At 40.4% G+C, this 23,824-nt stretch overlaps 2 protein-coding genes across 5 annotated transcripts in view; one reads left to right on the forward strand and one right to left on the reverse strand.

Annotated features, from left to right (window-relative positions):
* CACNA2D1 (calcium voltage-gated channel auxiliary subunit alpha2delta 1) overlaps nucleotides 1-23,824 on the forward strand; it is a 408,632-nt gene that overhangs the window by 222,532 nt on the left and 162,276 nt on the right. For all 4 annotated transcript variants that reach the window (XR_015795109.1, XM_088134901.1, XM_088134900.1 and 1 more), the window contains one exon: nucleotides 13,199-13,243. Coding sequence is in view for 3 of the 4 variants with exons in the window: in XM_088134901.1 (XP_087991027.1) it covers nucleotides 13,199-13,243 (45 nt within the window). In the remaining variant the exon portion in view is untranslated. The remainder of the gene's footprint in view (nucleotides 1-13,198; nucleotides 13,244-23,824) is intronic.
* LOC148216594 (uncharacterized) lies at nucleotides 7,525-8,655 on the reverse strand. The gene has a single exon (XM_088134994.1). The coding sequence runs from the start codon at nucleotides 8,653-8,655 to the stop codon at nucleotides 7,525-7,527; it is 1,131 nt and encodes a 376-aa protein (XP_087991120.1).

Consider the following 23,824-nt stretch of genomic DNA (forward strand, 5'->3'; position numbering starts at 1 on the left):
GTAGTAAAATTGGCTAAACATATTATTGCCATTATTCCATGGTTTGGTTAACCACTCTTGACTGTACTGACATCTTCAGGGAGGGGAAAGATGTCAGTCACAACCATGGTACCACAGCCACACCCCTTTCTACGTGTGTGTGTGTGTGTGTGTGTATTTGAATTTTGACACACGCACATACCGTCCTTGCAGTTGCTGCTGTTTGGTTGATTTCATTTAATTGGGTTTACTGATGTATGGATTTAATGATGGTATTGGTGGTGTTGAGTACCATGCTATTAAAACAGGAGTGGATTATGAAGAATAATCAGTTGTGCTCCTGCTGTTAAAGTTACCTTCTTATTTGATTATTGTAACAACCAGATTCAGTAATCCATAAATGAAATCACCATTGCAAGGTGTGACGTTGAGGCTGGAATCATCACTGAAATGTATGAAATTCTGGGAGAAACCTCAAAACTGTTGAATATCCCTAATAATTATCCTTAGTTATTTTATCATTTTGGCTCCTCTTGTAAGATGCATTTGACAGAGTCTTTCATGAAGTCCAAAATAGTATCCCCTCGTCCCTCAAACACTTAATCTTTATACTTTAGGTATAAAAAGATTCTTGTAACAGGATAGCAAGCAAATAAAAGCAGATTCTCCTTTTTTAAATATTAAATAGCATACTTGATAAATAATAGCACATTTCCTTTAATTAGCTGTTGGACTTCTTTTTGTATGACATCATGGAGCAAATTTGGATTTTGGTACAACAGCATTTGCACAGGAAGAAAATCCACAATTAAATAAACAGTGGGCTCATTCCAGCTTGCTTTGAAATGCATTTTCTTTGTTTGTTTTACCTGATTTTTCTAGAATAGCATTCAGAAAGGTTTGGGTCATTCCCCCCACTCCACCCCCAGCCCTGAAAAAATTAGCTGAATCAAATCCTAGGAGACCGCTCTTTTCTTTTTGCCTCTGCTTGCTGTGACATGGACCAATTTGACACACATTAATTTTTGGCAAAGGTTAATTGGAATGTGTGGAGAAAAGAACAGCAGTCTTGTCCTTGCATGATAATTAGACATGGAGGGCAATCCACAAAATCTATTTATGTGGCAATATGTTTGGAGTTCTATCGTTTGTGCCTCCTGAAATAATTGTGATGAGAACACAAATGCAGGTGCAGATGTTGGCATGACTGTAGGAGCAGGTGCAGATGTCTACATTAAATGTAGGAGCAAAACCAAGGTGATATGCATTTACTCAGACCTGTCTGCTTTGCCTTGACTTCTCCTGTGACCAAAGAATGCAGATTTTGTCAGCATTTGAAATGCTTTATTTCTTTTTATAATGTTGCTGGAGTTTGTGGAGTCCTTGGTGCTCTCTGAGCTTGGTTGTTTGCTTGCAGACGTCTCATTACCCAACTAGGTAATATCATCAATGCTAGGGAGTGTGAAGTTTGTTTATATACAGTAGCCAGTATTGGTGGGGTGTGGTTTTCTCCTTGGTAGTTCCTTGATTAGGGTATTGTTTTTTGCTTGATTGTTTGTCTGGTGTTAATCCCTGCTTATCTGGGTGTTGGCTGCGGGAGTGGATGTGTGCTGGTCTTTTTGTTTCTTCTTGGCTTTTTGATGTCTCTTTTGAATGGTTTATCTCTATGTGTCTACTGATGGCTGATGTGTCTGAGTGCCAAGCTTCCAGGAATTCCCTAGCATTTTTGGATTTAGCTTGGTCTAGGATGCTCACAATTTCCCAGTTGAAACTATGGTTGAGTCTGTCCATGTGTTGTGAGATTAAGGAGTTTTCATTGTGTCTTCTGACCACTAGTTGGTGTTCATGGATGCGCTCTGCTAGTCTCCTGCCTGTCTGCCCTACATAGTGGCTGTTACAGTCCTTACACTGTATGTTGTAGATGACTCCTGTTTTTTCTTCTTGGGCTACTGGGTCTTTTGGTTTGCTTAAGATGTTTTGTGGGGCTTTAATTGATTTGTGTGCTATGGTGATGCCATGTGGTTGTAATAGTCTGTTGGCTGTTTCTGAGATGTTTTTGATGTATGGCAGTGTTATCCTTTTCATAGCTTGTGTTGGTTGTGCTGTAGTGGGTTGAGTGGTCAGGCACTTTTTGACAAAGTTTTGTGGGTATCCATTTTGTTGGAAGATGTAAAGATGGTCTGTTTCCTTCTTCTGGTGTTTCGGGTTGCTGGAGTTTATCAGGGTTCTTCCCATCTGTTTAGTGGAGGAGCTAAACAAATCAGCATGAACATTCTTCTACTTTTCCAGTTTGTTTGTTTGTTTTTTAAACTGAGCCATAAGTGTCCTCTCTGTCAGCTTCACAATGTGATTTTTTTTGGCATTATGACATGAAAAGATTTAAGACTATCAAGTTGGTGAGGACAAAAGAAGGAATCAGGAGGTCACTGGCCACTGTCTAGCAGTGGATTTGGGGGATCCTTGGAAAGACTGTTGGATTCTTAATCTTAATCTATTGAACTCTTAGTCTTAATCTGATCTAGTAACACATTTTTGTTACAGTATGGTGGTTAACTTGTTTTTATTAGCATTTGATTTTTAATTCATAAGAAAGACAGCCATAGCAACACAGAAACAAGCTAAACAACCCAAAAAGAGAGGAAAGAAGGAATCTCTCAGTGCCTGCCTTGGGAAACATAATTTCCCCCTGAGCTTCGATGGCCCAAATCATACTGACCTTCTGTAAGGTTCTGAGATCCTGGTTTTTCTCCCAGGCACTGAACCAGAGCACAAAATGAACCTGTCCAGAATGAAAGGTTTCCGAATGCTCTATAGCAATGTTCCTCAACCTTGGCCACTTTAAGATAGGTGGACTTCAACTCCCAGAATTCCCCAGCTAGCATCATTTAAAACCTCATCATTCCAGTCCTGATTAAAACCTCATCACTTCAGTCCTGATCAGCAGAAGCCCATTAAGGGTTACCAGAGATAACAACATATCTATTTTAACCTTAATCAAATAAATCAACTTTATATTCCTTCTTTTTACTTCTAACAAACTTGATCTTTAATCCCTTCAAATAATGTCCTAGAACTTGATTTCTTTTCATTTTTTTCTTTGTCCCTTTTCACAAAATTCTTCAAAATTTTAGCAATTTTGTATAGGAAAATTATCCAGGTCACTCTTTTGATGTGTTATTTGTGTATCACTTTTAATTATTAAGACATCAGCTGGTTTCATTTGTATATCCAGTATAATACCTTTTTCCATCTCATTCTTATAACCTGTCATTTTTAAATTCACTTTCAAATCACTCTCAGTCTTGTCTGGTGAAACTTGTTCCTTTCCATAACCATAATATCTTTTAAACACAGTGTGTCTATAATGGCAGACAGTCTTAAAATTAACTTATGGGTCTATTGTTCACAAATATCTTTCAATATGTCCAATGTTAAAATATTTTGCTCCATTCTGTATTAGTAAGTCCAATTTCAGTGTTCTTCTCCTTTAATTGTAATCTTTAGTTCCTTCTAGTTTCCTCTAGTGTTCAACCTTCAAAGTCCCATCCTCTCATGTTTTGTTTTGTTTTGTTTTGTTTTTGAAGAATTCAAAGCAACAGCATTTTCCCATGGGAAAGATTCTTATAATTAATTTCAGAATCTTATTTCAAATCTTTCTGGACCCTTAGTCCATTTGTAACTTTCCAAAATCAATGTTCTAATTACCCTTTTACTGTTTATCCCCAAAAAAGATTTTTTTAAGTACTTAAACCTGTATTTAAAATTTCTTTTGTGAAGGATTGAAGGAGACTCATGTAGTGCTATAAAAATTTTGTCATTCCAAAGGTTCCTAATACCTGAAAAACAGTTAATAAGCAATTTCTAAAAGGATTAGAAAAGGCAGTATGTGAGCCCTGTGTCCATAAAGGTGCCGACTGCAGTTTGGGTGAAGATGGCATTCCATTGTCTCCCAGAGCTCTAAACCCATCAGAGACATTGACTTGCAGTGTCCTTGTGAAAAGCAACTGTCTGGAGCACTTGTGGGTGATCCCAAGTCCTCTCCTTGTCTGGAGAGGAGTCCTGAAGAGCCAGTCCTCTCGCCAGCTCTTCATTCTGCTGTGGTCATTAGCTCTGCTCTTGGTGGAGCCATCTTCAGTTCACCATTTCTTCCCCTCTTCATGTTCCTATCCCTTGGGAAGTTTGGGACAAGAGACAGCATCTTTGCTTCCCATATCTGCCTTTCTCTTTTGTTTTTCCTGAGAAAATGATTCCCCGTGCTTCATTTCAGCCCTGTATTTACTGATGTTTAAGGCAGAGCTGAGGCAAGAGGAAATGAAGAATCATTCAGATAGCTAAAACCTGTCAAATGACAGCATTTGTGAGCAGCCCAGGTGACCCAAAGGATCAACAAGTTGAGTATTGTCTGGTGACATTAAAGGAGCTTCCTGTTTTTGCTGTAATGTATTTCCACTTTCCTTCATTATTTCTCTATGAAAATATGGGTGGATTGAGTAATGATTCTCTGCAAATTTTCTGGGATGCTTTTGTGACAGTGGAATCAAGTGGGATCTTGTACTCATAGTGCAGCTCTTCAGGAGAAAGAGTGACAGAAGCAGGAGTGACTTGTGACTTTATCTGCTGCCTTCCCATTGAATTTGCTTGTGGGAAGCTGGCAGGGAAGTTTGTAAATTGCAATCACATGATCATGGGATGCTGCAACCGTTGTAAGTGCTAGACATTTGCCAAGTGCCTGAATCACAATCATATGACTGCGGGGTACTGCAACGGCCACAACTTTGAGGACCAGTCATAAGTACTACTTGCTCAGCACCGTCCTAACTTCGAACGGTCTCTGAACAAATTGTCATTAACTGAGTTGTTGTTAATGAGTTGTGGTTAACAGTATTGCCTGGTGTATTAGAGATCATACTCTGGAAATAGTAACAGTATTGTTTTTTAATTTTATAATGTTTTTCAATAATTACAGAATTAAAGATAAAGTGAGGGGTTTTCAAAAGCAGACTGTAGGTATGATTGTGTGGCTTGGTAATCAAAGGAGAATAATAAATCCCATTGCATTTTCTCAAAACCTCTTTTTTTGAAGAGGAGCAAATATGGGGAAGCATCCTGAAGACTCAAAGCAGTTTATCTCCATATTTTTTCATGCAGTTGTTTCATGTAGCATTCACAGCTTCCTGGACTGTTTGCCAAAGATGCATTAATAGATTTTGTTTCCAATTTAATTTAATTTTTTTTTCAGGAGGGGCATGAAATTAAAATCGAGCAAAAATGAACCTACTTTACACAGTGCAAATTCTGCTGTTCTTAGAAGATGGGAGGGTACGGAAATGTTATTGCTAAAGTATCCATGATTGTCTTTTTAATTTGAAACTGAAATTCAGAAAAAGTGTAATGGTAGAGATTTTCCAGAAGTTTATTTAGGGGTATTAAATGATATGGTATGAAAGGCTGGCTTAATTTACAAATAAATCCAACTGAGTTTGTAGAATACTATATTATGGTGGTTTCAGGGCTACATAATGACCAGTTCTCAGATTGAGAAGAATTCAGGAAATAATTTTATAAACAGCCACCTGCAAGCTCTTTTGTTATCAGTGATGGATCCTGTCAATTTGCTCGAGCACAGAAAGTCAGTGAAAAAGAAAGTGAGAAGGATTCTGCTCTGATGCATATTAGGGATATATTGCTCATTGGTGGGAAATAATTCAGTGGTTGAAATTCTAGTAACTCCATTCTTTTCCTAAGAAATCTTGTTCAGTGGACTGAGAAAGCAGAAGCTAGTGGATAGCAACTGAAAGAACACTGCACATTTGAGCGGGCAGTGCATTATCTAAACCTTGATCTATGGTGAATAGGATCCCCTATGGAAGTGAGATTATTATAACCCTCTTACAACTTGCATTTGACTTTTCCACAAGATGTGGAGATAAATATGCAGGGGATTGTGTTCGTGTGGATTAAAAGTGAGTGGACGTGCTTGGGAGAGAACCGAATGAAGCTTTAATTAAATAGAAAGCATGGGAAGTCTTAATGGGCTTCCATTTGACTTCCATATTTCCCCTCCAAATATTTGTAGACTCTGTCATCTCATCCTGTCATTTATTTACAAGGCTTTTCAGAAAATTATATTAGTACTCTTTTATGAGCTATTCCATCTTAGTCGGTGAGACCAATTCCTGAGGACCAGTTTCTGAAAAATGAGAGACTTTGGTGCAATTAGCAAACTCTAATGACAAAGCGTCATTCTCATCCCACTTAGGTTAACGCTATGTAGGAGATGACTCTCAACATTCAAGAATAGCAATAAGAGCAATATTTATTCAACATGCAGTTTCCAATTTTACATTTGTTTGTTGTTTGATCTTATTTGATAAGGTCATGAGAGTAGACAAGAAATTGGACTGTATAGAACATTTCAGTCTTCTGATGAATTGCTATACAAAAGTGGCTGGAAATGTGTGCTTTCTGTCTCTATGGCAATGGATTGACAACAGAAATTTATGTTATGGAAGAAGTAGAAGGGGATATTTTTCACATTCACCCCTTTTCCTCACAATATCAATTCCTGGGCTCATGCAGTGAAGAGTAATGGTGAGAATTCAAGATACAACAGACAAAATAATGTTTTTTGTTTGTTTGTTTTGCAAAGTTAACATTTGCCATTCCTTCCCATCAGATTGTTAGCCCTACAAGGTGGCCAGACTAAGAAATCAGTGCCATATAGGTCAGGACTACTTTTATTATAACAGCTATAGGAACAGAATCTTGCAAGTCTGAATGTGCTTTCCCCTCCCTCCCTCTCTTTATCTTCGTGGGAATGAGGGACAGGCTTATCTGAGACATTTTCTCAAATTACTTTTTTGGCTGGGGCTCAGGCCCCTCTTATCTGACTGCTAACTCGGGAGCAGCTCTTCCTCCTGTCCTTCAAAGCCATTCCCTATTCCCTCTACAAAGATGTGGCAATGGTCATCAATTTAAAACATTTGATTAAAGAGAATAAGGCTATTAATACAACTAATCTTGATAGTTATGTTCTACCAGCATATTTTTTCTGCATCACAAATGTAATCACTGGAATAGATTTCCAGCTGGTTGTTTTTTTTTTTTTTGGTACCTATGTCTTGTACTAAGATAAATAAATAATATTACTAAGCACTGGATTCCAGATGTACATTTTATCATTGGGATGTCTTTTCATCTGACATGCAGAAATTTTGCAGTGGTGGCTAAATTGTGGTTTAGGGTTGTGTGCAAAAGAGAAAGGGGATGCTTACAGTTTGACAGGATTCCTGTGGTTTTCATCTTCCTTTTAAACCATGACAAACTGCTTTATTGGGTACCCTCAGGATTTTTATTTTCAGTGACCTTACTGCATTTTTTTATCCTGATAATCTTGGCACCAGTTTGAAAGTCAGTTCTAACATGACTGGCAATCTGGAAAGGGGATATAATACCTTTTTCCTGTTTAATGTAAAAACATTAATTAAAAATGAAAATAGAGGTAACTAGGCCATCTCTTAAAATTAATTACAAGGCATTCAGACATCAGCTGTCACCTCTTATCTCCTCATCTTCCATCTTCCTCCAGTGGTGCTCTAGACGTCTCTTGACCCTCTTCAGGATCCTCAACTCCTCCGTAAACCATGGGGAGTGTTGGGGCCGATGTGGCAAGAGAGGTCGCATAGGTGCAATCCTGTCCAAGGCCCCAGCTGCCTCCCTATTCCAGGCAGCAGCCAAGGCCTCCACTGGACCATGCAGCAGATCCGTGGGAATATCCAGCTCCTTCTGAAACCCTGACGGGTCCATCAGGCGCCAGGAGTGGACCAATCGCATGGGTCTGGCCTCCCTGCAGAGGGGGGTGGTATAGGAGAAACTAAGGATCACCAGGACGTGATCTGACCATGACAGCAGGGAAAGCTGTAAATCTCCCCTCAGATCACTTTGCCATTGCTCCGACAAGAAAACCAAATCTGGCACATGGCCACTGTCTTGGGTTGGGTCCCACACAATTTGAGACAGGCCCATGGCAGCCATGGTAGCCATGAACTCCCAAGCCGCCTCCGAGGTCCATCCCAGGAATGGCAAGTTGAAGTCCCCCAGAACCATAAGCCTGGGGAACTCCACCACAAGCCCCGAGATGGCCTCCAGCAGCTTAGGCAGGGAGGCTGCCATGCAGCAGGGAGGCTGGTACAATAGCAGAACTTCCAACTGTTTACAGGCGCCCAACCTAATAAACAGTGTCTCACAGCCAGAAACTTGTGGAGCAATGCCCCTGAAGGCCACTAGAGCTTCCTGGATCACAACAGCCACCCCTCCTCCCCTGCCCTGGCATCTCGGCTGGTGCCACACCAAGAACCCAGCTGGGCACATTTCCAATAGGGGCACCCCCCCGGGCCCCAGCCAGGTCTTGGTAATATATGCCAGGTCCGCCCCCTCCTTGGTGATTAAGTCCAGTATGAGGAGGGCCTTGTTTTTAACTGAACTGGCATTAAGCAGCAGCAGCCAGAGGCCAGGGCCCCTATGAACCTGCTGACCAGGGCCTGGGAATGAGCCAGGAGGGCTGGAACACACCACCGGTAACACAGACTGGGGGTGTCTGCCCCGAAGATGGCCTGCCCTCCAGCTCCCACCATATTGTCCCCTACCCATCACCACCTCAATAGTGTAGCCTACCATATAGGCCCTGGGGGTCCAGGCCCAAATACCTCCAATCCTGGGCCTTCAGGGTCCCTGATCCAGGATAAAGCTCCCTCCATCCAGTCAGACATCCACAGTCAAAACCAGACACTCCCAGGTGAGGGAAGATCCCGCCCGCGCACCAGCTCATGCTCTTGGTACCGGCTGGGGCCCACCCTCCACCAAACCTCACACTGCAATCACACTCTGCCCCCCTGCATGACCTCTCTCGCTGGTCAGCAGGACGGGCATCCCATGTACTCACTCATACCTCCTGTCTCTCACCCAGGAGGTAGATCCTCACATCCTTATATGCTCCCAGACTCCCTCTACCAAGAAGGAGTCCCAGATTCACACTGGAGGGACCCTACGGCTCTCCACTGGTGCTGGGTGGAATTAAGTAGGGGTGGCTAGATACTGAAACCCCAGTTTGCCCCTCTTGAAAACAAGAGTTGTTAATTAATATGCTGTCCGCTCTCCCCCTCCCCCCCGCTGCCCAACTGTTCCTCCAAAACTGAGGGATCTTTCTCCACAGTCGGACAACCACTCCACATCGGGACCTGCTGGGGTTCACTGCACTGTACTGGGCTTGCTAGGTCCTGCTGAGCCTGCTAGGCCTAGAGTCCATTGTACTGCTGGGCCAACTGGGCCTGGGGCTGGAAATGCTGTGCCGGGTCCCACCAGAGTTCATTGCGTTGCGCTGCGGGTCGCTGGAGCTTGCCACACTGCACCGGGGTTCATCTGGACTCACTGCAGCTCGCTGCACCCCACAAGGGCCATGTTGTCTTGAGGCTCACCGCAGGTCGCCACTGCGCTGGGGCCTGTCAGGACTCTCCGTGCTGCTCCGAAACTCAGTGGGCCCTCCACAATGCACCATCACTCCCCGCGGCCCACCACACCAACCCAGGGCTTGTTGAGGATTGCCACCCACTCCCTGCTCTGGGGATCGATGGGGCCTGCCGCCCCACACTGAAACTGCACCAGAGCTCACCCAGGCCTGCTGCTTGCTGCTCGCCCAGTGTTGCTGCTCTCCGCCTCATTCTCCACCACGCTCCGCTGCTCCGTCCCAGGGGTTGTGCCTGAGGTGACCCATCCGAGGGGGAGAACCCCTCCAAGGTCTCCTCCACACCCAGTTCACCCTAGGAGGTGGCAAAAATCCTGGGGAGAGAGGGGTCAAACCTACAATCTTCCCCCTTAGTGCAGTGGCCACGCCTGACATTTGCTGGCGGTTGCCATCTTGGATCTTTGTTTTACACGAATAGTGTCCAACACAGCATGGTTAAAAAGAAATAAAAACTTTATTGCTATCATTCCTTCTGCAAGCCACCTGCCAAGTTGTAAATTGCTTTTTTGAGTTTGACCCACCAGGTTGCCAAAAGAGATCAATGTACTGCTAATTAGCTTGAGGTTCTAGTAGCAGTAAGATTGTCCTCACTTGTATTGGCAAACAGTAAGCTCAGGTTTATCAACCTCTAATTGGTATAAAGTGAATAGTGATGAGAAAGTAAAACAAAACAGGAGCGTTAGGTAGAAACAGGCACTGAATTAGGTTTATATGTATTTACATTGTATAAAGTATCATACTTTTCTTTTAAACTACGCAAACTATTATTCCTACTGCAAGTAATATTTACAAATGAGATTTGAAGCATGGCAAATTAATGCTATTTGAAACTTCTATATACTCACCATAGTAATTCGCTATTAGTTTAAGTTAGGAAATTATATCAGTGATTTGTTTATATCTATTTTAATGGATTGCATCTTTACTATTAGCAGCATGGATTGCTTTCAATGCTTTACATAGATTTTAAGCTATAATGATTTTTCATTAGTCTACAGCCTTAAAAAAATTAGTCAGCCTATCCCAAACTCATTAAAGTAATCAGAAATAGATAGCTAGAGTATTTCTTCCAAAACCAGATTCATTATTCATGCTTAGTTTGAGTTCAATTATATTACTTATTTTTAATGAACATTATTATATATACTGTGCATAGGATTTGGACAAAGTCCAAGTCATGTGGCAGATTAAGGTAATTGAGTTGTAACCCACCTGTCCTAATTCAAAACCATCTGGCCTCAATTTGTCATTCTGGAGGACAACCATGCCACACCAAAAACTATGATTTTTTAAAGCAAACTTTTAGTCATCTGTATAAAATGAATTGGGGAGGGGAGAAGGGGTGAAGAGAGTGTCATTGAATTGTGTCCCCAGTTCAGAGGGATCCTTGCAATCAGATCACCTTGTATTGCTCCAATTGCATCGTATTGGAAGGATGACAAAATCCTGGGGAGATGAAGAAGAGAAACCATATTGAGATATTGGGTGGGTAATGCATGACCAGCCAAGGAGACTGAGGAAGGAAAGAATAAGAACAAATCTCAGTTCAGTCCTGGGCATTAAGAGTTGTAAGGCATATTGAATATGCAGCAGACTTGATCTAAACAAGTAGTTTCTGAGGTCCAGAGATGAAAATCAAAAATACAGTAAAAGTGTCCATCATGGTTTGCAATGGACCTGGACAAAAGCTTTATGTCTGGTTTGGGAAACACTAAGGTTGCTCCCTTCCTACAAATTTATACTCTACCATCTTTGGGAGAACTTAGCTCTTGGAACAGAGAAAATATTAGAGATAGGATTTTTGAAAGGGATGGCAATAAAGATGACACTGCAGTACAATTATTCAAAATTTCATCTTGGTACCATCACTATAAAAAAACATAGAAGTACGTGGTTAATATTAGCAGTGCTTCACTGAGAAGGGCTTTAACATCTCATCAAACAATGTCTCTGTCCTTGCGTTTTTCAAGTGGGGGACATTATGTTCTCCATTGCTCCATTTACAATGAGATCAGGGCCAAATTATTGATGGTAGGTGAACTCAAGGGCTCAAGCCTTGAACAATTGAACTATCTTCTTGCAGATGTGTTTCCAACTATTAGCAACCAGGTTGCTACTTTGTTCTACTGTCATTTAAACTTAGAAAGTAAGTTACTTAAATTCTTAGTTGTAGCTCTGGCTTTATCTTGTTTTACCCTTCTTACATACCCTTTTTATTATTTCATTTCAGTTTTACTATTCTACTATTACTTTATTGCATTTTATGGTATGCTATATGTTATGACCCGTGGTTACAACAATAAACTAACTTACTTCCACTAGGGTTGCTGTTGCCAGAAGATTTAGCTAAGATAGAATCAGAGTGGCATTTAAAAGATAAATTTCCTAGGCAATGGACTAATCTATTTCTACTCTAAAGAAGTGGACCAGTAGGATCTGCGTGATTATGTAGTGCAGAAAAGCAAACAAGAAGAGCAAGCTGTGCAATGCTATATGTTTATTCAGAAGTAAACCTGAATTTCAGCATGATGTTCGTCCTCAAAGGATCTGCCACCCTTTTCCCTTCTTTCCTTCTTCCCAAACTCAGGATGGGATTTATGAAAATTAGATCTGATGTGGTTTCACTGGCAGGATTTCAGCATAGTTTTCAAAGCATCACCCACAAGGAAGGCATTTGGCTGTGAAGATCAGAAACCATTGCTTATGTCTGATTATATTGTGCTTTTTATAGAGATCACTGCACTGCATATGTTACCTAGCTGCTTTGCATTTTTCAGGTCACAACAGAACAATTTAATGTTTACCTACTGCTATCAGACAAAAATAATTCCATGACATAAAATGGAGCAAGGATTTTGTGTGATAGCAGGTTTAGACAATATAGCATCAGCACACTATTCAACTTTTAGCCGCTCACAACTTAAACTTTACAATGGCATTTCTGTACATCTCTTTCTCTCTCTGTATGTTTTGTAGGCATGCATGCATGTTCTCCTTCTGCATTTTGTTTATTGCAGTCAGTATACGAGTTGCAATAAGCTATTTACTGATTTATTCTTATTATTTGGCCTTTATGTTTTAAACAGAACGAACTGCTTTTTATTAGTTTTTATAAGCATACTTTCTGGCTGGTCTTTGCCTGTAATAAAGTATTTTCTACCTATTGGGTTGAATGGAACTTGTTCCCAGGTAAATATATCGATTTATGTCAATCAGCCTCCTAAGCCCTATGGAGTTTTATCTGTGTTGACGTTTCAGAATTGCCCTTTAAATGGTGCATTCAATTGCTGCAGCATGATTTTGAATGGAATGACTTATTGACTGCTAATCGATGCTTTTGGCATCAACATGAACCAGAGAGTCTCATTGCTGCTTGTTTCCTAATCATACCACACTTACCTCTTCTTGCTGCACTTTTCAATTTGTTGCTGATAATGTTCATTTTCCCCTTAAACTATAGCACAGCATATTGTGATAGCCATTGTTGAGAAGCTCATAATATGTGCTGAGGCCACGTGAGCAGAAAGAAATTGGTTTTCATGTATATTCATATATAAGTGGCTACCATTTAAAGGGAATCTCTGCTGAGAAATGAAAAGCTGTGATTCAGTGCAAGTTCAGGAACAATTTCACTATTTCTTTTGACTGTTAATTTTTAAAGATTCACCCTACTTCTTCTTTTTTTCCTTTCCTATACAGACGAATGATATTGTCTACTATAATGCAAAAGAAGACCTGAATGATGTAAGTAACATTTTGGAAAATAAAGATAATCAAACTCTAACCCTAACTCATTTAAGACTAAGATTTTCATTTTACTCCCTTTGGAGAAGACCAAAAAAAAAAAAAAAAAGGCTCAAAATAAACCTATTAAAATGCCCTGTGAAAAGAGAGTGTTTAAAGTTATGTTGCCTGAGAAACAATCACAAAACGTTCCTAGTGACTTCCTAGCAGAATTTCTTGAAAGATTTGCATTCTGTGGTTTATAACCTTTAGGTGACCGTGAACAAAACCAGGTTCTTCAGAGGGTGGTTAAGAAATCAGTAGAGCCAGATACATCTGAAGCAGCCTATAAGCCTGAGAAATAAATAAATTTAACAAAATAAACCATGCATATTGCAAAGAAGCCATGTGTTTGGTGTAGCTTCTTTTCTGTTATATCTGGAATAGCTGTTTGCTTCTTAAACTGCTCCACTGGGAATGGTTCTTTTAATAGTGGGTTACACTTTTAATTATGCAAATAAATAGATTCCAGTGTGAACCAGACTTTCTGCATGTGTATTATCTCTGTGTTTGGTTGACCCCCAGGGGGAAAGCTTTGCAAAAAAAAAAAAGGAACAAAACAGAATTTCTTTGAGTATTAATCCTAATCCAGATGTAATTAGGTGGTATATAAAATGTCTTGGAGAACATTCTGACCATGAACGTTCAGAAGAGACTGATTGCAAGGTTAGAAATACTATTATGGGTAATTTTTGCATAACAGTAGAAGGAGGTCACAGTGCAGCTGGTTGTTAGAAAGGTTTATGATTCTTTAATCTAGAAAAAAAACTGAATCTATGCTTCATGTATGATGTATGCAGCCCTCCACACTTAAGATCAATTCATGCATTTTCTGTCCTGCAGTGAGGACGGAGAAAATTGCTCTTTCAGTCAGATCAGACTGTTAGGGCAGTCCATAGGGCCTCCACACCCACATCTTAATTTAACCATTAAGTGAGACAATATATGGCTCTCCAGATGTTCTTGAGTTGCCCTTTCCACCTTCCTTCCTTATCAGCCACATCTGGAGATAATATTGCCCACCCCGACATGCATGAAGATATTAATGTGTAGACATATAACATATAGCATGGTTAATTCCTGGATGTTCTGATATTTTGCTAGTCCATTGCACACGTAATTTCCTGTGTCTGTCCATCTTCTTAAAATGTTGTCCCCATGTAGGATCATTCAGTACTTGGAGAGTTGGGATACTAATGATCTCTTTATTTAGGAAGTGATTGGGAAGTGATTGATATCGTCCAAAGCTAAATTAATATAATCCATGGGAATTGTTGCTTGATTCCTCTCTCTCTCCTGAAACTATCTGAGGCTAATTCAGCAGGAGCTTTTACCATGCAAAAATATTTGTATTAGACAGGCTTTGGAATTCCAATTTATATTTTAATGAATACGTTCCAATAACTAACTGTTTTTTTAGTTGTATATCGGATGTCCCGAGCACTCATTCCCACTGAATTTCCTGATGTTGTGAAGAGCCAGACATGGGGCTTAACCACATAGGTATGCCAGTGTGATTTGCTCCAATCTTGACAAAGTCCTGTTCCTACAGCCTGCCCTTATCGGCATTGAGTCCCATCAGTGCAGCTGGCAGCACACAGAAGTGATTTCTTCCATAGTCCAGTCTGCTCAATTTCAGCTTCTTCTCCCTTTTTGAGTTAATAAGGAAGGCACTGCCTGGTCAATGTCACTCAGCCCTAATTTGGTGAAATTGAACACAGAGCACTTTCCTCTATTACATAGAACAACTGAAGCGCAGCTGAGACCTTCCAAAGGTACTCTACTGAACAGACTGCACACACATAACACACACAAAGGAAAGAATGGCTGGGTGAGATTCTGCACTTTCCAGCAGCCCAAGCAAAAATGGCCGTGGCGGCCTGTGGCTGGATGAGAAGGCCAATGAGCAGCAGGCCAATGAGAGCCTAGCTGGAACCCCTTGGATTGGCTTCAGTCTGCTCCTCAACAGGCTAATTATGAGTTGGTGGCACCATTGTGAAGACATGTCCTTGGCAAAATGTAAGCAAGTCATCCAAGCCAGGTCAAGGGTGCTGTGTGGTTGAGCCCCTGGAGGGAAGAAGAGAGGTGGGAACAGTGATGGGGCTTTGGATTTCCCCCTCTGGGGTTGAAAGCTCTGTTTCCGGCCTTGAAGGAGAAAGATCTAAAGCTGATGGCCTATAGCTGTGGCTCTCAACTTTAATACTTTGAATTCTACCAAACATCTCCCACTGAGACAAAAACTACTACTTTGTTTCTGATCTCTTTCTCTCTCAGAGGCTGTTGTAGTTTTGGAGGTTCTGGTGGAGTCCTTGCTATTCTCTGAGCTTGGTTGTTTTCTTGCAGACATTTCATTACCTGGCTAGGTAATATCTTCAGTGCTAGTGAGCGTTGTGTTTGCCCCACTCCCTTCTAGCACTGAAGATGTTACCTAGTTGGGTAATGAAACATCTGCAAGAAAACAACCAAGCTCAGAGAACACCAAGGACTCCACAGTTCAACCCCGAGAAGATATTTTCTTCTTCTGGAGATTCTCTATTTTCCTCTCTTTTATGAGTTCTTTCCCAATGTAGGAAGGAAAATCATGTCCCACTTAAGTTACATCTACACCCAAGCATTTATGCAGGACCACGATGTCATGGCACAAAGGATTGGATTTACATACTTGTGTCAGAGGTTGTGATGCAAGTAATAGGTTGAGTCCCTTGTGTGATGACATCATGACAGACATAATTTTGACATCACAGTTTGCTGTGGAAGTTGCCATGTCTACATTCTGGCAGCAGTATGTCCCGGGATGTAGGACTGCAGCCCCAATTATTTAGAGTTTGACTGAAATTTTTACAGTCTTTTTTTTTTTTTTTTTTAAAGCTGGAAATTATTTTCTCTTTCCAATAACGCAACTTGCTTTTTTAAAATACAGCGTAGGCATATAAACTAATAGCAAAGTTTCTATAAAAACTTTAATCAGATCAACATGCTTCATTTGCACATAGCTATAAAATGTGATTTAAGATTGATAGTATTGCTGTGGCGTTTGACATTGATGCAAGATAATTAAAGAAATAGCAAGCAAAAAAGCAAGATAATTATAGAAATATGAATTGTACAGAGTGGACATGGAAATTTAGATGGGATGTAGATGGAGGAAACTTTTTTTCACTTTTTTAAGAGATGTCCATGGTCAGCTTTTTATTTATTTATTTAATTAATTAATTAGTTGGGAGCTCAGTTTTTCCTTCTTGTTCAGCAGGAGAAAAGTAGTGAAGCTTTTCTCTTATAGATGTCAATGATAAACATGGGGATATCTACAGAAAGATCATGTGATTTAAACAATTTTGTGACGTGTGGGAGGGTGATCATGATGAGCGTTCCCAATTGCATAATGCAAGGTTAGAGTGTTAATATTTTGGAATTTTGAGAAGTGCAAAACAGAAAGAAGGAAAGCTCTTGAACGTTGATATGAGCATTGGAACAAAATATGAAAGAACAATAGCAAAAAGAAGAATTTCATCAGTGAACATAAACAGGATTTTGAAGGAAGCAAGATGGTTTCTTACACCTTTGTTTGGCCCTACCTGTTAGATGATTTTGAAAGAAGGCTTGAGATAATCCAAAGGTACCAACTTAGGGAAACAATACTATATCTACAGTATATAACTGAATTGAGGGCAAATACCTTGACATGATCTTCAGTGGACACTGGAGTCATGCACAATATTTCTGACCACTATTTGGTGCAGTACATCCATAGAAATTGTTTTGAGACTAACATAGATATGGACTGTTTGTAAGGTTAGCTGTACTGAAAATATTCCAAGTGCATGAAAGAAAAATGAGCGGTACAAACCAGACTAGAATGTTCACACCTGCAATATTACTTATGCAATAATACTGCCGACTCTGCTGATTTTTTCATAGTTTGAAAAAAGTAAGATTTTGGTGCCTTATAAAATAAATGCACTAGTTCACCTATGAATCGAATGAACAACATACTGTTGCACATCACTTGTTGCCTGGTGATCAGACAACACTGAAATGAAATGTCTTTGAGGATTCATTCCCATTTTCTGATCACCAACTGAAGCTGTAGTCACCAAATATTGAACGTTTTTTGAGAGTTCCAGGGTCTCTATTTATTATGGGACCTCAACTCAGGACTGTACATTCCTGCAGGTTCTAGATCTTTGGGGAATGTAGGCTCTTTCACATCTGACTTGGAAAAGATACTGGAAGAGGAAAACCAGCATGTCTGATTCTTGCATATCCCACAATTATGGATCTTTATTTATTTGTTAGATTTGCTTCCTTCGTCATTCAGGAGCTCAAGGTACTTCTTCCTCCTATTTTTTCCCACAATGAGAGAACCCGGTGAAGTAGGTTGGGCTGAGAAAGATGTCCTGGCTCAAAGTCTACTGGGACCTTCCATGGCTGTGGATGAATCTGGTCTTTCCAGTGCCAGTCCAACACCTTCACCAGAGTGGTCTATTGGGTCCCAGGGTGCTTCTGTATCTCAGGGGAAAAAAGAACCTGGGCCTTCTTGCTTCTAGTCCAACACCTTACCCACTACATCACACTGCCTCTTTGACAAAGAGAGAGAATTGGCTCAGAGCCCTCCAGGGAGTTTCCATGGCTGAGAGTAGACTAGAACCTGGGTCTCCCTGCTCCTTAATTTTAACCATTACACCATACTAAAGGTCCATATTCAAATTCCAAGTGAGACTGTTTTTAAAGGATCGGTTGGCCCTATAATTTTACAAAAACTTGTTTGTGGAGCCCTTGGTGCTCTCTGAGCTTGGTTGTTTGCTTGCAGTCGTTTCATTACCCGACTAAGTAACATCATCAGTGCACTAATGATGTTACCTAATCAGGTAATGAAACATCTGCAAGGAAACAGCCAAGCTCAGAGAGCACCAAGGACTCCACAGTTCAATCCTGAACTACCTTTATTCTCTTCTGTTGGAAAGAGTTTCTTTTGCAAATAATATAACATCTCAGGAAATGAATGGACATGCCCTATCATACCTGAGAAACTAAGGCATTTGAAGGATTATTTTGCTTCAAACTACGTTGTTACTTTAGCAGCTGGAGTAGTGGACAGTAATAATCAACCCTTGACAAATCCTGGGCCCTAACAGCATGGGTGGTGTTTCATTTTTTAGCAGCTGTCAGTCAGTCTGGGTAAATGTGGTCAAATAAATAAGAACATAGTATTACAAGCAATAGTGTTGAATGGCATGCCAATTAAAGTTACTATTTTGAACTCCTGCAGACTTTTCAGTGCCTGAAATATTTAAAACCCTAGGGCTATGGTGAGTCGCTTCTGCAAGACTTCACCAGGTTTTTATTTTTTATTTTTTTTATGTCAAGGAAACTTAACATTATTCAAGTCTGATGAATAGACTTGATATTATTCAAGTCTGATGAATTTCTTCCCAGGGGTTTTTAGAAAGGATCTACGGGGGTGGGGGTCTCTGTGTTCACATAATGGCAGGAAGTTCTGTTTTCAACCTATTAACAGAATGATTCTCGACTAAAGGCCCATTTCCGAACCATGAAGCAAAGACTGAGAGCAAAAACTCATATCATCATTACCATCCACCCCAACTCTCGTAACACACTCTTCGTCGGTCTGCCTTTAAAGACAACACAGAATCTGCAGTGTGTACAAAATGAGGCAGCCAGGATGTTAGTAGGTGAGAGCCACTGTTGTAATGTAACACCAATTTTCTGGCATCTGCATTGGTAACCAGTTAGCTTCCAAACCCAATTCAAAGTGCTGGTTTTGACCCATATAGTTCCAGTTACTGTGAGGACTGTCTCTTCCTGATGCCATTACCCAGCCAGTATAGTCTGGCCGAGTTGCTTTAGATCAATGTTTCTCAACCTTGGCAACTTTAAGACCTGTGGACTTTGACTCCCAGAATTCACCAGCCTGGAAGTTGAAGTTCACAGGTCTTAAAGTTGCCAAGGTTGAGAAACACTGTTCTAGATCCTGCACAGCTAAAAGGTCCATAAGCAATGACTCAAAGGCAATCATCTGTAGGTGCTTCTTCACTTTGGAGCAACTTATCCTTAGAGGGGCACCAGACATATTCCTTCCAAACTGATAAGCCACCTGGAGTCTTGAGAGTTGGGCAGTGTATCAATCTGTATAAAATAAATGCATGAATAAATAATGACCTTTCTGTTTAACTCAGCTTTCTTTCGAAGCTGGATGCACAGAGATATATATACTGGGATTCAAAATGAGGTGCCCAGAAATGAGGGGGAGCCTGACTAATGTAGGATAATCCTGTTTGCCTTTCTTGGAGGGACATCATACTGCTGACTGAAACTCAGTTTGTAAGCAACTATGATTCCAAGCTATTTTTTACAAGTGCTGTTTCCAAGGATGGTACTCCTATCCTGTAACTGTTCATTTGATTTCTGTTTTCCAAGTGCTTGAGATGGTCTTTTCCAAAAACTATGATGCCAGCAATAATGGAATACTGTAGTTGTGCTGGATCACAAGCAAGAGTCTGGGAATTTTATTTGATTAAGGTTTGAATAGTATTAAGATAGCTATTTGTCTGTTACGGAGGCAATCAGCTATACAGTTCCTTGCACACTTCTGGTAAGAAATAGAAGGAACAGGAACAGTGTGTGCATGGAATAATTAAGTGGTTGAATAGTATTTTGCACAGTGATGTTGACCTCTGCCAACTTACTTATGTGTCAGTTTTATTCATATTTTCAGTGGGGTGAAACTAATCCATTTTGCTATAAAAATTAAAGCAAAAACAGAGGTTCTTCACTAGATTCAGGGAGTTGGCATTGAAAAACTGCATAGCAGTGACCATCTCATTACAACTGAGGAATACCTGAATCCCAGAGATTGAAAAGACATAAAAGTAAAATGTTTTGATTCTGCCTATGAAATGAGAATTAAACATGATTTATGAGTTTTTTAGGTTATAAACGTTGGAAGAAAAAGAATAGGGGCTCTGGGCAAAACTGATGCAGATTACTTTCTGAACCAGCAGAAGGGTCATTCTTCTGAAGAACTTATCTGTGGAAATGTTTCTCAAATATTTTGACCTTGGCCTTGGCTCATATATTTATTCAACTTTGTGCTACCCAGTGTTAAGGATCAGATCCTGCTCAGAGATTATCATGGACAATTTCATCTATCAGTGTGTTGCAATGAGGTATTTGTAGATGATGAACTTTCACTGGCTTCAGAAGAGCAAAAGAGGACATCTGACCTTGCCAAATGTTCTTTAGAACAACTTAGCACATCATCTTGATCTTCCTTCTGAAGAAATGTTGTGGTTAGTAGTTATCAGAAATGGTCCATAGCTAGGCATCAGGGACAATCTTCTATTCAGTCCCTCACAGTGCAAATGATAGGAAGGGAAAACCGCCACTATCAAGATCCATTCCTGGATGCTACACCCTTTCAAATGTCAAGATTTTCATGCCTCCCCCTAAAAAAGAGGCCCAGTTTGAGAACGGTGGTTTTAGGCAAACCTCCTATTAATATAGGATGTTGGAGATGTAGAGTTTGCTGTCTAACAAATTAAAGCACATATATTGTTGCTGCGCTTTCCTGGTGTTCGCAACAACAGCGATGTTCTTGTCAGTCTGACATATGGCTGTCTGCATAATTTACTTCCATTGGCAGATGTAAAAGCCAGCCCTGCTGTGCCAGTCTTCAGTTTTATCTCCCACCCCCAAAGATACAGCATTTTTAGCCTTCCAAAATTGCCTGTCTATCACACATTTTAATTTTGCCTCCTGTTTCATATCCCTTCTTGATCTCTCTGTCTTTATATTCACCTCCTTGACTCAAGTTTCCATCTTTTTTCTAGGTCATCTAATTGTGCCCTTTTATCTTCAGTGTTTTACCTTTCTCTTCATTTGGTTCTGTTTTCTAAGGTTCTCTGTGTCCTACTTAACCATTATTAATAGGATGCAGTTTTGATCCCCTGGCTGTGTTTTCTTCTATCCTTGTCTTTCCATTCCCACTTTTGACTTCAAGTGATAATGACCGTATTTCTCACGTTCTGTTTATTTCCTGATCAGCATATTCTTGGTGTGTTCTCTATGTTCATTATCCTGGTGTGCCAAAGGATCTGAAATTGCTTGAGAATGGGAAGGAGATGATTTTTCAGAAATCAGGTTTGTTTACCTCCTTGAAATTTTCCAGTATTAAGTTTCTGATGAAAGAGCTGTGAAGATCAACCAAAGGCAGGGTCACAGTACTAAGGAGGCTACCAGATGTGAGGATCTGAAATACTGGATGGCTAACAATACAGAAGAAATTAACAGAGGAGCAGAAGGCTTGGACTCTCTTACTTTACAGATTCCTCAGAGCAAACATGTCTATAAAATTTCAATATCCTATCCTAATTTCCTCCTACTTCTGTCCTAAAGTACCAGCAATCTGATAGCAAATGGAGCCATCTAGTGACAACAAAACAATATTCTCATGCTCAGGAGAATTTGGAGGTATGCACAAGAATTTTAAAGAAATTAAAAATCAAATCCAAGGCTGTAAGAAAAGACCAAATTTCCCTCAAATTGAACTCAACTCTGGTAATCACATGGATATATACATGTAGTTTTCTCAGCAACAAGCAAAGATGTCTTGTCTGCTTCTGGAGAGGCTTTTTGAGTCCCAGTCTAGCTTATAACATTTATTTTCCTATCCAAGGACTAACGAACTCTGGCCCCACTTAGTTTTTTGAGTTCATCCAAGGTTGACTGGGGGTTAGTACCTGCTGCAGCCAAAAGACAAACTTGATTTCTGGTAACTACATGAATTTATTTATTTTTTTTGCCAAACAATATAAAAGTAGTTTGGAATTGAAGTATATCCATCTTCCAAACATTTTGACTTGATGAAGACAGTGGAGACTCAGAAATGGGCAGTTAATTGGAAGAGCTAAACCAGAGGTGGGAAGAAGAGAAGGAATATACTGAGTTGGAAGAAAGGGGAAGTATTAACAGCTGATAAAAAGGATGTGTTTTCTGTGCTCCTCTCCTGCTAGGAACTTTTTTGGGTTGGTATTAGGCAAAAAAATAAAGAAGGAAGGGAAGAGAAATCATTGATGGGTAGTAGACAGGAGAGACTGCTCAAGAAAGGAGGCACAGAGAAATTTGGAGGACAAAGAATTCTTTTTTATTCTCTGTTCTCCTTTGATCCAATTCTCCCTCCTTGAGAAATGGAAGCAGAAGAAATCCAACATTTAGCTAAGTACGATTGAGCGCCAGCCTCCTATCACCCAAACTTCCTAAACTGGTGCAAGGAAGAGAAGTATTTTTGGACTTTCAGTCCACAATCTTCTACAATGTGTTTAGAAATGAGAAGTCATTGCATTTCAGTTGAGAAATTAATTCAAGATAGTCCTTTAAACTGTGCTCTGAATATAGCTATCAGCCCTGCTAGGTAGACCAGACAATAAAATCAACTCCAGAAGAAGGCTAAAACTCCTTTTATTGAGATTGGCTATAATAACAGAATCTTGAAAGTCTGAATGTGCTGTATCTCCTCCTCCTCCTCCTCCTCCTCCTAGTTCAGTGAATGAAGGAGATGTCTGTCTGAGCCTCTTCCAAATGTTATCTGGACATTCTGGACCTAAAAGTACTTCAGCCCCTTTTGCCTAGGTAATGGTTCCTGTATATCTGCGTCAAGATCATCTTCCTTACTCTCTTCCATAGCAGATCAGAGCTCAGGATCCAGCTGGTTTCCAACAAATCTGCAGGGTCCTGCAGAAGTATTAGATCCCTTTTGCCAGTTGAAGGCCAAGACTGCAGAGAGATGTTATAGTCCTACAAGAAATTGGAATTGAGCTGGTATTTCCTTACACTGCAGTGTTATCCAACACTGTTATCTCCATGTTTTCTCTTAACTTGTAGATTTGTTTTATTTGCTTATCTGGATTTCTATTATTAAAACCAACAACATATTATTTTTGACAATTATTGTTAACAACATATTATTAAAACCAACAAAAGCCCTAAGCAATAGTAATAACAACATGGTAATAACATAACAATGCCTGAGGACAATTTGACCCAGTTCATATAACCACCAATGATGCTGAGACAGTACAGCTAGTCCTCCTTTACTGACCACTTGTCCAGCAGCCAGCAATGAAAAAAGACTTAGGACTGGTCCTCAAAATTGTGACTGTCACAGTGTCTCTGTGGCCCATCCTGATTCGGGTCCTTGGCAACCAGCGAGCATGTAGGGTGGTCACAGCATACTGCAGTCATATGATTGCCATTTGTGACCTTCACCGTCAGCTTCCGGCAAGCAAAGTCAATGGGGAAGCCGGTAGGAAGGCGCAAGTTGCAGTCATGTGGGATCACACTTAACAACCATGGGTGATTCGCTTGACCACCGCAGCTGGAACTGATATCGTAAGTCAGTGCAGTCATGTGATATTTCACTTAGCAATGGAGTTGCCAGTCCCAGTTGCAGCCAGTAAGTGAGGACTGTCTGTATGAAAAAACAGGGCTGCTGTGAATTTGACTGTTACATCCCTATTAGAGATG

Source organism: Python bivittatus, unplaced genomic scaffold (genome assembly GCF_059951505.1).
Source record: "Python bivittatus isolate LINGU-HERP-01145 unplaced genomic scaffold, Pbiv_v1 ctg000120_np1212, whole genome shotgun sequence".
Taxonomy (NCBI): domain Eukaryota; kingdom Metazoa; phylum Chordata; class Lepidosauria; order Squamata; family Pythonidae; genus Python; species Python bivittatus.